Genomic DNA, 12,839 nt, shown 5'->3' with positions numbered 1-12,839 from the left:
ACTTTTGAGCCTACAAGTCCACTCAGTCCTACATTTTGTGCAGCCAATCGCTCAGAGAAACAAGTTTGTTAATATTTATTGAAGATCATGCTGCCTGCTTCTTATTTACAATGTCACCAGGCATTCACGTGGCTTTTTTGAAGTGCAAGTATTTTTTGAAGTGCAAGCAGTGCAAGGTATTTACGTGCCAGATATGCTAAACATTCCTATCCCCCTTCATGCTTCAGCCACCATTCCAGAGGACATGCGTTTGTGCTGATTACGGTTGTTAAAAATCAATGTGTTAATTAAATTTGTGACTGAACACCTTGGGGGAGAACTGTATGACTCCTGTTCTGTTTTACCTGCATTCTGCCATATATTTCATGTTATAGCAGTCTCATGATGACCCAGCACGTTCGTTTTAAGAACACTTTCACTGCAGATTTGACAAAACACAAAGAAGGTACCAATGTGTGATTTCTAAAGATAGCTACAGCACTCAATCCAAGGTTTAAGAATCTGAGATGCCTTCCAAAATCTGAGAGGGATGAGGTGTGGAACATGTTTTCAGAAGTCTTAAGAGTAACACTCCGATGTGGAAACTACAGAACCTGAACCATCAAAAAAGAAAACCAACCTTCTGCTGGTGGCATCTGACTAATGATGATGAAAATGAAAATGCATTAGTCTGCACTGCTTTAGATTGTTATCGAGCGGAACCTGTCATCAGCATGGATGCCTGTCCTCTGGAATGGTGGTTGAAGCATGAAGGGACATATGAATCTTTACTACATCTGGCACATAAATATCTCATGACGCCAGCTACTACAGTGCCATGTGTATGCCTGTTCTTACTTTCAGGTGACATTGTAAACAAGAAGTGGGCAGCATTATCTCCTGCAAATATAAACAAACTTGTTTGAACGATTGGCTGAACAAGAAGAAGGACTGAATGGAGGCTCTAAAGTTTTACATTGTTTTGTTTTTGAATGCAGGATTTTTTTGTATATATTTCTACATTTGTAAGTTCAACTTTCATGATAAAGTAATTGCACAACAATACTTGTATTAGCTGAATTGAAAAATACTATTTCTTTTGTTTTTTACAGTGCAAATATTTGTAATAAAAATAAATATTAAGTGAGCACTGTATACTTTGTATTCTGTTGTAATTGAAATCAATATATTTGAAAATGTAGAAAACATCCAAAATATTTAAATAAATGGTATTCAATTAGTGTTTAACAGCACAATTAATCACGATTAATTTTTTTAATCGCTTGACAGCCCTAATCATCACATACAATTTTTTCATAGGACCTCTGCCTCATTCAGTGCACTGCATGGGTGGTGCTCCCTTACTGAATAGCTATTCAATATTTTTTCCCCTTGTTCAATCTGTGGTCTCATGCCTTATTTACTGCATGCTATTCAAATCCTGCTCTGAAGACAGAATTATTAATTTTCTCATGGGCTTTTCTGTGACACTCATCCCTATCGTGTCTGAGTGCTTCACAAACTTTAATTAATTTGTTTTCACAATACAAGGTAGCCAGGGTGCCCAGTGTTCAGCCGTAAAGTCTGGTAGAAAAGGGGACCTGACAGTGTCTGGTCACCACAGGTCGGGGAGGTGGGGAGGCACCGGATCGTCACCTGTGCCAGCCCCTACTCAGCCAGGACAGCCTCCTACTTGTGTCAGCTGCAGCTCCCGCCCAACCTGGATGAGGGTGAGGAGAAGGGAAGAGCAGTGAGCGATGGGGGCAGGGCTTGAGGGGCAAAGGTGGGGCCTCGAGTGGAAGAGGTGAGGTGGAGGATGTTCTGGCACTCCTGCTGGAGATTTTAAATAATACAAAGTTTGCAACACCCCACCCCAGTGAGAGGAGGGAGGTGGTAGTATCTCCATTTCACACACTGGTAGCTGAGGCACAGAAATATTAAGATAAAAAGTACCCACCAATTTGGGTGCTCAGAGATGCCTAGGACCTGATTTTTCAGGGTGAGCATTATACCACACTTTTATATGTTTGAAGTACAGCTCCCATTGACTTCTGTTGCAGCTGTGAGGGCTCAGCATTTCTGCATCTTAGACCCCAGGTTTAAGTGACTTGAGTAACATCAGATGGCAGAGGCAGGGATAGAATATACTTCTTCAGGACAGCATTCTACTACCTTAATCACAAGGCCATCCTTTTTCATCCTGAAGTCCCCTGTCTTGTTCATTACACTCTTATCAACTTCTTCAACAAATGAAGCAGAGGTCCTATAGATCACTGCCTCCTTCAGTACACAACCCTGATGCATCCCCAGGACAGGTCTATGCTGTGCATTGAATGAGGCAAGGGTCCCATGAAAACAAGAGAATGTGATCATGTAATTAAAGACTGTATCATAAAGTATAAGCACAAACGGTCTGAATTGAGGTTGCACAGGCAACCTTAATGCTGGTATTTCCTGACTTTTGAGTGCTTGACTTTGTAACTTCATTGTTCTTTTAATGTAGTTTTTGTGTGTGTAATAATTACTTAAGCTGTGTAAATAGAATTATTGAAATATTTTACCATGCAGTTTCAGTGACTGGATCCCCTCTTGTATTCATCCATTAAGATTCCCCAGAATTTAAAATGCCCAGTTTGGTCAACTTAGCTGATTTTCAGTGTTTGAGTAGTTAGTTTTATTATAAAATTTAGTACAATAATGATAGAAAAATAATTACTTTTCTGAAAAAGTGCTATGTTTCCATATTTAGGGGCTTGATTCATGAGTGCAGATCTATAACCACATGCTTTGAAAGAATCTGCTATTGCCTACATATGCACAAGCGTATTAATTGATTTCACACGATTAAGAGCAATTGCACATAATGTATCTGAAAGCAATCAAGGCTATCCAGTTAACTCTGGGTCACAAGTTTTAAAATTTTTTAACTGGGTCACAAAAAAATTATTACTGTCACTCCACAAAGTTTTTACCATATTGTTTCTTAATTACACTGAAATGCTTATTCTTTTGATGTAGCATATTGGTGTTATATGTATAATATTTTACTAGTGGTACTAAATAGAAGGTTTGTCTTGCACTTCGTACAAATATGTTTTCATGGGAAACATGCTTCAAAGAGAATATCAGAAGCTGGGTTTCTGTAACTTTCTTGACCCACTAAATGTATTTCTGTAACTTTCTTGACCCACTAAATGTAATGTGCCTTCTCCTTAGTTTACCTCAGTAATAGCACATACAGGTGGATTTTGCCTTTCAGGAAGAAAACTACTTTCCAAATAAAGAAATAATTGCTTGATGCAGAGATTTTCACAGTTATTTAGTTTGCTTAGTACATCAGAATTTCAAGTTACATGCTTCTGCAGGTGTCCAATTTACTGTACATTTGGTTCCATGTATATCAAAATCTGTGTTATATTGGAAGAAAAAGCGTTCCTGATTACTGCAGTATTAAATAATTTTTTTTTAAAGGATGCATCTGTTGATTATGGCATTGTGGTAGTAGTGCTGTAGCTAGCATTAAGAATACACTTTCTGTCTAAGCACCTATATCAGATGGTAACTTTTTGATTTAAAAAAAAAAACAAAACCCAAGCATTCTATTCTCCATGAGTTATCCAAGTTCGGTTTCTTGATATTTTTTCTTGTGCTTGGCTAACTGAAAAGCTCTTTTGTTTCAAATGTACAAACTTATCGTGTTCACTAAGGAATGTCCCGTTTCCATGTGTGGAGTAGAAATGAGAGAAAGAATGAAGGTGTGTTTCAAAGACATGTATTGCGTATGTTGAGCATATTGTCTTTCACTGATGATGATGAAGGTTACAGAGAACCATAAACATTCATGGCTGTTTATAAACCAGATAAAGGTAGAGTGTTTGTCTAGAAAACTTTCAATATAAGATCCTCAATTCTACAAACACTGAAGCATGTGTATAGCTTTATCCTTGTGAAAAGTACCAGGGACTGTAACGGGACTCCTCATGTGAGTAAAGTTGTGTGCGCTTCAGTTTGGTGGATTTAGATCTAAATGAACAAACAACAAACGATCTGGCAAACTAAAAGGAGGGGCTGAGAGAGAAGGACACGGTAGATAATAATACTAAGATCACATGTGGTTATCTCTATTTTGGTGAGTGATGCTTGCATCTTAAATGTTCCCTTACTTACTGGGTTTATTTAGACTATGGGTTGATAATTATATCACATTTAAATTTATCACCTTACACAGCTCCAGATATATATAAGCATCACCAAGAGCCGCACAAAGTGAAATAAAAGCAGCTGACTGTTGGTGTGTGTGACTCCACATACCTGTGTAGAGCGCATGTCTGTGCATGCCTGAAATTCAGAGAGATGATTCCTACAGTAACTGACTCTGCTACATTGCAGACATGCATAAGACATTAATTTTAACACCATGTGCTATGACACTATATATCAAATCTGGGGAGGAGATACTGTTTATGTGAGGAACAAATCTAAATGTCCTGTTTTTTGCATGTTTAAAGCAACTCTGCATTCCACAATGTATACATTGTTGTACACCACCTGTAATTGTAAATAATGTCTCTGATCCTTAGTATTATTTTCAGTTGTATAAAATTTACCATATTCTGATATATAGTTGCAGTTTTCATTAAGACCAATAAATCTGAAAAAAGGTAAAACTTGTTACTGCGTATTTGTGACTTACATTGTAGTTATCCTTTACAATTGATTTATAAACAGCTTTTTCTGTATAGAAAATATCTGGTTTGGAGTTCTTGTTTACATTCATAAAGCAGTTCTAGGCGGGTTCAAGATGCTGGTTAACCTTTGAAATGTGTTACTTGCCTGGTGCTTGAGAGATAGATGACTAAGAAGTGCATATTATAGCCTCTCAAAACATAGGATCATCAATCTTCAAGTAGCTTGGCTTCAAGCAGTGCCCTGCTATCCAGGATGCACAAAGCATACCTACGACTCAGAGAAGCTCAGTGCATCCAGCCTCTGATTTTTGCAGACTCTCAGACAAAATGTCAATTGGACATTACTGAATGCCTCTGCCTTGCTTTAATATCTCTTCAATAATTTAATATATTGTCTGACTCTGTGTGCTGAACCATAACCCATCACTTACCATTTTGCTGATTGATGCCTCTGCCAATAGAATTTAAATCCGTGCTTTGAATTGTGCTGATTACAATATAATACTTCTGTTTGGTCACATGGGTAATTAAAATAAAAAATTTCTATTGAATCACATAGTTATAAAAATGCTTTTGATTCTCTTTTCCTGATGGAAGTCCTTTAATTACGTTGGTCTAAATTTGGAAGTACTCTATTCCCAATTCTGACATTAAAAATTATAGGCACAGTGAATAATATATGTATTTTTAATTTGCACTTCCGGAAAGTAAAATCAATCAATTAACAGAGCTTTTTTTCATTCTTTGAAGCCATAAATACCTCTCAATTCTGTTAATGGAGTTCTGTGGTAAACAATATATAAAACTCTCTGTACTTTGTTCAGGAGTAATGCATTGTTATGTGAGATTAGTTGGCATTGTTGGCATTAGTAATTCCATTATTTCAGTAACTGAAATACACTTGCAAAAAAAATCTATCTATAATTTAATGGCGAAGAGCCAGATCCTGCAGAATCTTATTCAGGAAAAGAATCCATACTGACTTCAATGGGATTATGTATGTGTAGAAGGGTTTGCAAGACTGGGATGCAAACACTGCACCAATTTAAACCTCATTTAATTTAGTGAAATCACATGAGACATAAATTTGTCCAACATTTGGCCCTAAATATTTTAAAGGGACTCTGTCAAATTAAAACATCATATTTCTGTGATATTATTTTACCTACTGTTATTACATGTTACAGCTTAGATTGCCTCAAATCTGAAAGAGATTTTATATATAGGTGTATTTCCCCAGTTCTTTTCGGTTTGATCACTTAGTGCATTTGACAGCACTTTTAGGATAATCATTTTTCACTGTTTCCTCTGTATAATTAGTTAGTTTCCCCTTATATTTATGGGAGCTTTTCAGAAAACAACCTTGGAGAGAATAAATGGGAAAGAAATTCAGAAGCAGATGCAGTACCTGTTACAACTTTTAACTTATTCTTTTTAAATTAACTAGCATTGAAGTTGAATGTATCTCTTTATTTAAGTCCTTTAGTAAGCTGCCGAATGACCGGACTAGATTCATTAGTCAACAAATTGTGCGTTACCTCTTTATTTTATGCATTTATGTTGTGTAACATTTTAAAACCTTATTTACCTTAATATGGATTTTCTTCCATGTCATTTCATACTTGCTGTTAAACTCTAGCAGTGCATTTTGATAACAATTCTCTAGATAAAAGTTACAGAAAAGCCACAGTGATGAAGTAACTGTGCTTGTAATGTTAAACAAGACTTTTGATCTTTGAAGTATATATTTCCATTTTGGATATAATAATTGCAATTTAAAAATTGGAATATTAAAGGAGAACATCTTCTTTACTTCTAGGATGAAGATGGGACAGAGGAGGACAACAGCAGAGTTGAACCAGTTGGACATGCAGACAGTGGTTTGGAGAGCACCACCAACTTTTCCTTAGAGTAAGTTACTGCTGCAGTTCCATCATTTTTAACAGTAAGATTTAGAGTAGTAAAGAATTCTTACTATCACAAGATTGATAATGTCAATAAACAAAACAAAGCATGTAACATGCGTTTTATTTTAACTGCAACTCTGCATAAAACAGGTCCTTCCTTTTGCCCCTTGCACCTTGGGCATCTTTTAGACCCAGTGTTAAAGGGTCCAGACTAGTGATTCAGCAGCAGAGATATAGAGCATTTTCAGAGCCATTGCTATACTTGGGTGGGTAGATTGGTTTATCTCCGCAGAAGATGCTTAACCCTAGGGCATTTTAGGGTTTGGTGCTAATGATGGGGGAAGGAATGGGCCCAACTGGCTGTCCCAAAATATTGGCAGGTGAGACTTTGGGTATTAAAGGCCTTTATACCTTTCATAAATGCAGTAAACAAGTCACAGGAAAGGAGGAGTTTTGCAGGGGAGGACTACCCAGACAAAACAGAACTCCACACTGGTGATGAGCCTAACCTGAAATTCCCCTTCACACTAGAAAAGATTCAGTGACTGATGGTTTTATGATGAAACCTGAAATCCAGGGAGTTTTGCCCTTTGAGTTTCATTACAAAGACCTGACCCAGACCTGGCTATGATGTTGGTTGGGAAATGGTCCATTATGTTCTGAATATTTTAAAATTCTTCCTTTTGTTTGTAGAGCTGCTGATTGTTATAGGGATTAAAAAGAGTGAGTTAAGTATTATAATAAGTGCATTAATTTGCATTAAACAATAGTGCGTTTGATATCCTAGTTGCAAAATACTTTATGAAGTATTATGAATTCAAAATACTATTTGCTAATTAGAGTATATAAAAATTTTGTATCAAATATAATGCTGCTTGTTTCTATCTTTAAACTGATTTTTGTACCAACATCTTATCTTCTTTTTTTCTTTCTTTTTTTAAACATCACCTCTCCTGTATGCTTAGAGATGAGCTCAGAAAAACACATCAATTAAAAATGTAGTGGGAGCTTTCTTAGTGCTTGTGCACATGGTGTAGCAGTGCATACGATGGGGGTGTGATTTCTAAAGTGCACCAACGTGTTGGGCACTAACTGGCCCATGTAGATCCTGTTGGTATTTGCTAAAAGTTCTCCAGTGGACTTCAATATAGGATTGTTTCAAACAGTGCTACGTTAGAGCATGTTAGGAAACGTGTGCATTTAGTGCACACCAGCAGAGTCTACACAGGTCAGTTAGTGCGCAACACATCGGTGCACTTTACAAATCAACCCCCATATAGTGTGCCTTGCCACACGGTGTAGACAAGCACTTAATACCATGTGAGTGCTTTGCATTTTCATGTGGGAATCTCAGGGTTAGGAGCAAAATGAACTGCGTGATATGGCTCAGGTACCGTGAATGCCACTGTAGGTATGTCTACACTACAAAAAAAACGCATGGCACCGAGTCTCAGAGCCCGAGTCAATTGGCTCAGGCTTGTGGGACTTGGGCTGCAGAGCAAAAAATAGGAGAGTAGACATTCCTGCTCAAGCTGGAGCCTGGGCTCTGAAACCTGGTGATGGGGGAGGGTCTTGGAGTTTGGGAGTATCTACCCTGCTGTTTTTAGCCCTTCAGCCCACGCCCCACAAGCCTGAGTCAATTGACTCAGGCTCTGAGACTCAGTGCCTTGGGTTTTTCTTTGCTGTGTAGATGTACTGTTACTGAACTTCTGGTTTTTGCTGGCCTCTAGTACTGTACATTTTTCATATTCTCTGGTACTATATACAGTACATTTGACAGTTGGCTTGCCTCTTGAATAAGGACAAACAAGATTTTACCTGCAGTCAGTACAGATACACATGGCCAGATGCAATGGCCTATGGATGTCATGAGAGGACAGACCCATCACTGCCATACCAAATGACACCATTTTATCCAAAATATTGTGCCTGATACTGGACAGCACGACATCATTCAGAGGAAGGTTCAAGAAACCCTAAACCTAAATTGATTAGGCAAGGACAAATTTTCCTTTACTTTTCCATGTCCATTTTATGGGGCTCAGGATCTGGGAGTTTTGGCTGTTTGCAGAAGAAAGGCAGTTGTGGGAGCAGAAGCTATGAATAAACTTGAATAGATCATGGGAAAAAGGATGTCCTCTATGGTTTAAGCAATTCAGAATCTGGGGCTTGGTTATGGAAACTGTCTTGTCCTCGGTGTCCAGTTTTATTGGATTATGGAGTATTGCATGTCCCTTACAAAAGTTCTAGTTACATCACATGGATTGCCACTCTTATATTCCTCTCTGCCCTCAGAACTGAGAACAAAGCAAAATGTGTTCCTTGGAACAGAAGGATATACAACAACCTGTAATGAGCAAAAGGCACTTCTTGCAACACTTTCTGGATTTAGTTGATTCTTGGAAGACCTTGTGCACAGCTCATGTGCAGTGGGAATCAAGCACTGTTATGATGCATGAAGATTGGGACAGCAAAAAATACTGAATATTATAATGCTCTCAAGTAAATCAGTGGTTTACCATCATCTGGAGAATTGATCAGTTCTTGGTCATCCTATCTCAAAGAAGTCATAGTGCTAACAGAGGGGCAGTGAAAATGAACATAGGCATGGAAACATTTCCATGGAGTAAATTGGAAAGATGGGAACAGTGTGGTTTAGAGAAGGGGACATGAGATAAAGCTATACCAAACAAATATGATAGAAAGGTGGTTACATTTATCTTTTTTTGTTATATAATTAAAAAGTAGATTCAATTAAAGCCAAAGGCAGTAAATTCAAATTACCTAAAGGAAAATATGTTTTATGCAATAGACAATTAACCTGTAGAATTCATTGTCACATGATACCACAGAGAGATGACTTTAGTAGGCTTTTAAAAATAGATTGGACATTTATATAGATTATGAGGCCACTTACATATAATTTATGTAGGATTTTTAAAAAATGTGGAAGAGACATAAAGCAGTCTCTAGCTGACAGATGTAGGAGGAGAAAAATCCCTTAAGGTCAGGTTACTCCATCATGTCCGTTTTGGGGTTTCTTGAACCTTCCTCTGAATGATGTCGTGCTGTCCAGTATCAGGCACAATATTTTGGATAAAATGGTGTCATTTGGTGTGGTGTTTGTTGGGTCTGTCCCCTCATGACATCCATAGGCCATTGCATCTGGCCATGTGTATCGGTACTGACTGCAGGTAAAATCTTGTTTGTCCTTATTCAAGAGGCAAGCCAACTGTCAAATGTACTGTATATAGTACCAGAGAATATGAAAAATGTACAGTACTAGAGGCCAGCAAAAACCAGAAGTTCAGATTTGGGTTCAGAGCTTTTGTTCCCAGAGTTTTGGAGTGTTTAGATTTGGGGTCTTGACTGATGATTAGTCTGTCTACAGCTTGTAATGTTTTATGGCTTTTGGCTCCCAGACCAAACATCCCCAAAATGTGTGGATGTTCTGAACTCAGGACATTTGCTTCAGGCTTACTTCTGATACCTTCAGAGATCTTTTCTTGAGCTTTTTGGACCTTTGGCTTATTTGATTTTCTCTTTCCAAAGCAAAAAGTAAAACACAGAACTAGTTCTGCTTGACTACATGGCATATTAAACATTTTCTTTGAGAAGACAGAAATATAGATCTATAAATACACATAGCAAACAGAAATAATTGTAGTAAGCTCACTACAGTAGAACCTCCAAGTTACGAACACCTCGGGAATGTAGGTTGTTTGTAACTGAACAAAACATTTTGGTTGTTCTTTCAAAAGTTTACAACTGAACATTGACTTAATACAGCTTTGAAACTTTACTATGCAGAAGAAAAATGCTGCTTTTAACCATCTTAATTTAATGAAACAATCACAGAAACAGTTTCCTTACCTTGTTTAATCTTTTTTTAATCTTTCCCTTTATTTTTTAGTAGTTTACGTTTCACACAGTAATGTAAATGTATTTGCTTTTTTGTTCTTATCTCTGCTGCTGATCGTGTACTTCCAGTTTCAAGTGAGGTGTAGCTGCCTGGTCACTTTGTAACTCTGGTGTTCATAACGCTGAGGTTCTACTGTAGGTAAATTGTGGGAACACGAGGCATCAAATGATGTTAGTATTTTGCAAAACTGAAGGAGGTTTACCATTTAAAACTTAAACTGTCCCCTTTGAATAGTTTAAGATAATGCCAAAACTAACATTAAAGGCTAGAGCAGGCTTTCACTGGGATAGCTGAAGGAAGTATGATAGGGTCAGTAACAGCCTTTATAGTTTTTGAGAAAAATTGATTGTTCCATATTTGACACATTAATTGAAAAAGAAATAAAAAATCCTCCACTTGCCTGAAGACAAGACAGCTTAAATTTAACAAAAAGCCCCAAACCCAACAATATAAATATAAAACTGTGCCATTGTGTAGTTTGTAATTCATGTAGCTGATTAAGGTTACCAAAAGGGCTAGTTCACTTTTCATTTGAGTTATTAATGGAATTGTTTTTGATGATTGATCTCCTTTCATGCCATCAGACTAATATTCAGGTATGTAGTATTTCAACATTACTTTCATCACCATTGCTTAAGTTCTGGAATATCTGTTTTGTGTGTGTGCGTATGTATGGGTTTTTTTCGTTCATTTACGGCACATGTTCATGTTCCCTCATTCATCATTGTCTCACAGTGATATGGTAAAGCTCGTAGAAGTCTCCAATGACGGCGGGCCTTTGGGAATCCATGTAGTGCCTTTCAGTGCCAGAGGCGGAAGGTAATGTATTGTGTAAGATTTTAATCGAATCATAACTTGTTGTGTTTTATCTTGGCTGTGCTTACTCTTGTATAGGTGCCTGTAGGTTCTATTTGAAATACCACATTTTTTTTTCAAGAGGAAGTTTTACTGACTTAAAATAATTGAAACATTCTGCCACTCTTACTCACTCTGTACACTGTTGTACGAAGGCAGTACATAAGGGGAAGAAAGATGGCAGAATCTGTCCCTTAACTTATAATGGAAATTGTATTGTGACTTGATGGAAACTTGAATTGCAAAGATATGAATTATTTCCTTCAAACTCTCTTAAAGTTATTTTTCCCCTTTAATTCAGGAGAGTATTTGTGCATCATTTCCCTCCTATTTACCAAAGTAGCAGCATTCTAAACCAGAGAATTCTACATCTACGTGCATTTGATAAGCAAGACTGAAAGAAAAAGAATTTCAGTCATTGTAATATTAAATAGCATTCACTGTGTTGAAAGGAAAACAAGAAAGGCATACAGTATGGGGTTTTGAGGTGCTGGAGAAAGGCATGTATTCTCCACAACAGTCTTAAATTTCATTACGTGACAAAAGGCAAGAATTTCTTAAGTTGCAGAAAAATGAATGCAGTGCAGGTGATTTACATTATAATAACTTTCAGGATTACATTAGTAAACAGAACACTCCATTTATAGCATTTGCTTTGCTGAAGTAGAATTTTAGTATTTAGGATCCTTAATCGAAACATTAATGTACTTTCAGGAAAATTTTATTACTTTTTTACCAATCATTATTCACTGTGGGAGATTTAAAGGTTGTGGGCATACTGAAAAGGAGTCAATCTGTCAAGAATATAAGTAGGATTTTATTTTGGGGTGGAAGAGATTACCTTTATCTTTAAGTGTAATTACATTCACTATTTCTGCTTTTTTTGATGAAAAAGGACCAAACCATACATTTAAAAAAGTGTAATCTTAGGATGAAAAGGATATTATGTTCTTACAAGTCTGCCTATCCATCAGCAATTTTAGTTTAAATTGATTAGAAGCAAGTGTAATTTACTGTGTATCAGATATTTATATCAAGTGCTCTTCACACGATATACATTTTTTCTTCTACAGTAGGAGGAGGAATATGGTTTTAAAAACTTTTTTTCTGATTATTATTTTAACCTTTATGCTTCAGTAGCTATACTGACATGTAGTACTGTGACAAAACTAATAATTTTGTTGAACTGAAGGCAACTTTCCCTGAGGATTTCAGGAGGTAAGAGCAAACTGTCATAATATGGTGACTCTCTCTTCCCATGAGTGACCTGACCCTATCTTCAGTAAATTCAGTCCTCAGATATGAGAGTGGTAATGTTTTAATCACAACCTCATAAATAAAGACAGGAGGTAATAGCAGGCTGTGATTTTGCATCGTTATCTAGGCCATGGACAGCGCTGGAAGAGATGGGAGGGTCAGATGAGAATTGTTGGTTACCTCTTAATCAGGGTGATATTTAGTTTAATAAAGCTGTGTGGTTTTAAAAAA

The 12,839-nt window shown here is 37.0% G+C and overlaps 1 protein-coding gene across 10 annotated transcripts in view; it reads left to right on the top strand.

Annotated features, from left to right (window-relative positions):
- The window catches only part of PARD3 (par-3 family cell polarity regulator), a 666,051-nt gene that overhangs the window by 366,791 nt on the left and 286,421 nt on the right, over positions 1 to 12,839 (top strand). For all 10 annotated transcript variants that reach the window (XM_048837722.2, XM_048837719.2, XM_048837721.2 and 7 more), the window contains 2 exons: positions 6,487 to 6,578; positions 11,232 to 11,315. In XM_048837722.2, the coding sequence (XP_048693679.1) occupies positions 6,487 to 6,578; positions 11,232 to 11,315 (176 nt within the window). The remainder of the gene's footprint in view (positions 1 to 6,486; positions 6,579 to 11,231; positions 11,316 to 12,839) is intronic.

This window comes from Caretta caretta, chromosome 2 (genome assembly GCF_965140235.1).
Source record: "Caretta caretta isolate rCarCar2 chromosome 2, rCarCar1.hap1, whole genome shotgun sequence".
Taxonomy (NCBI): Eukaryota; Metazoa; Chordata; order Testudines; family Cheloniidae; genus Caretta; species Caretta caretta.
This window is presented reverse-complemented; position numbering and strand designations above follow the sequence as displayed.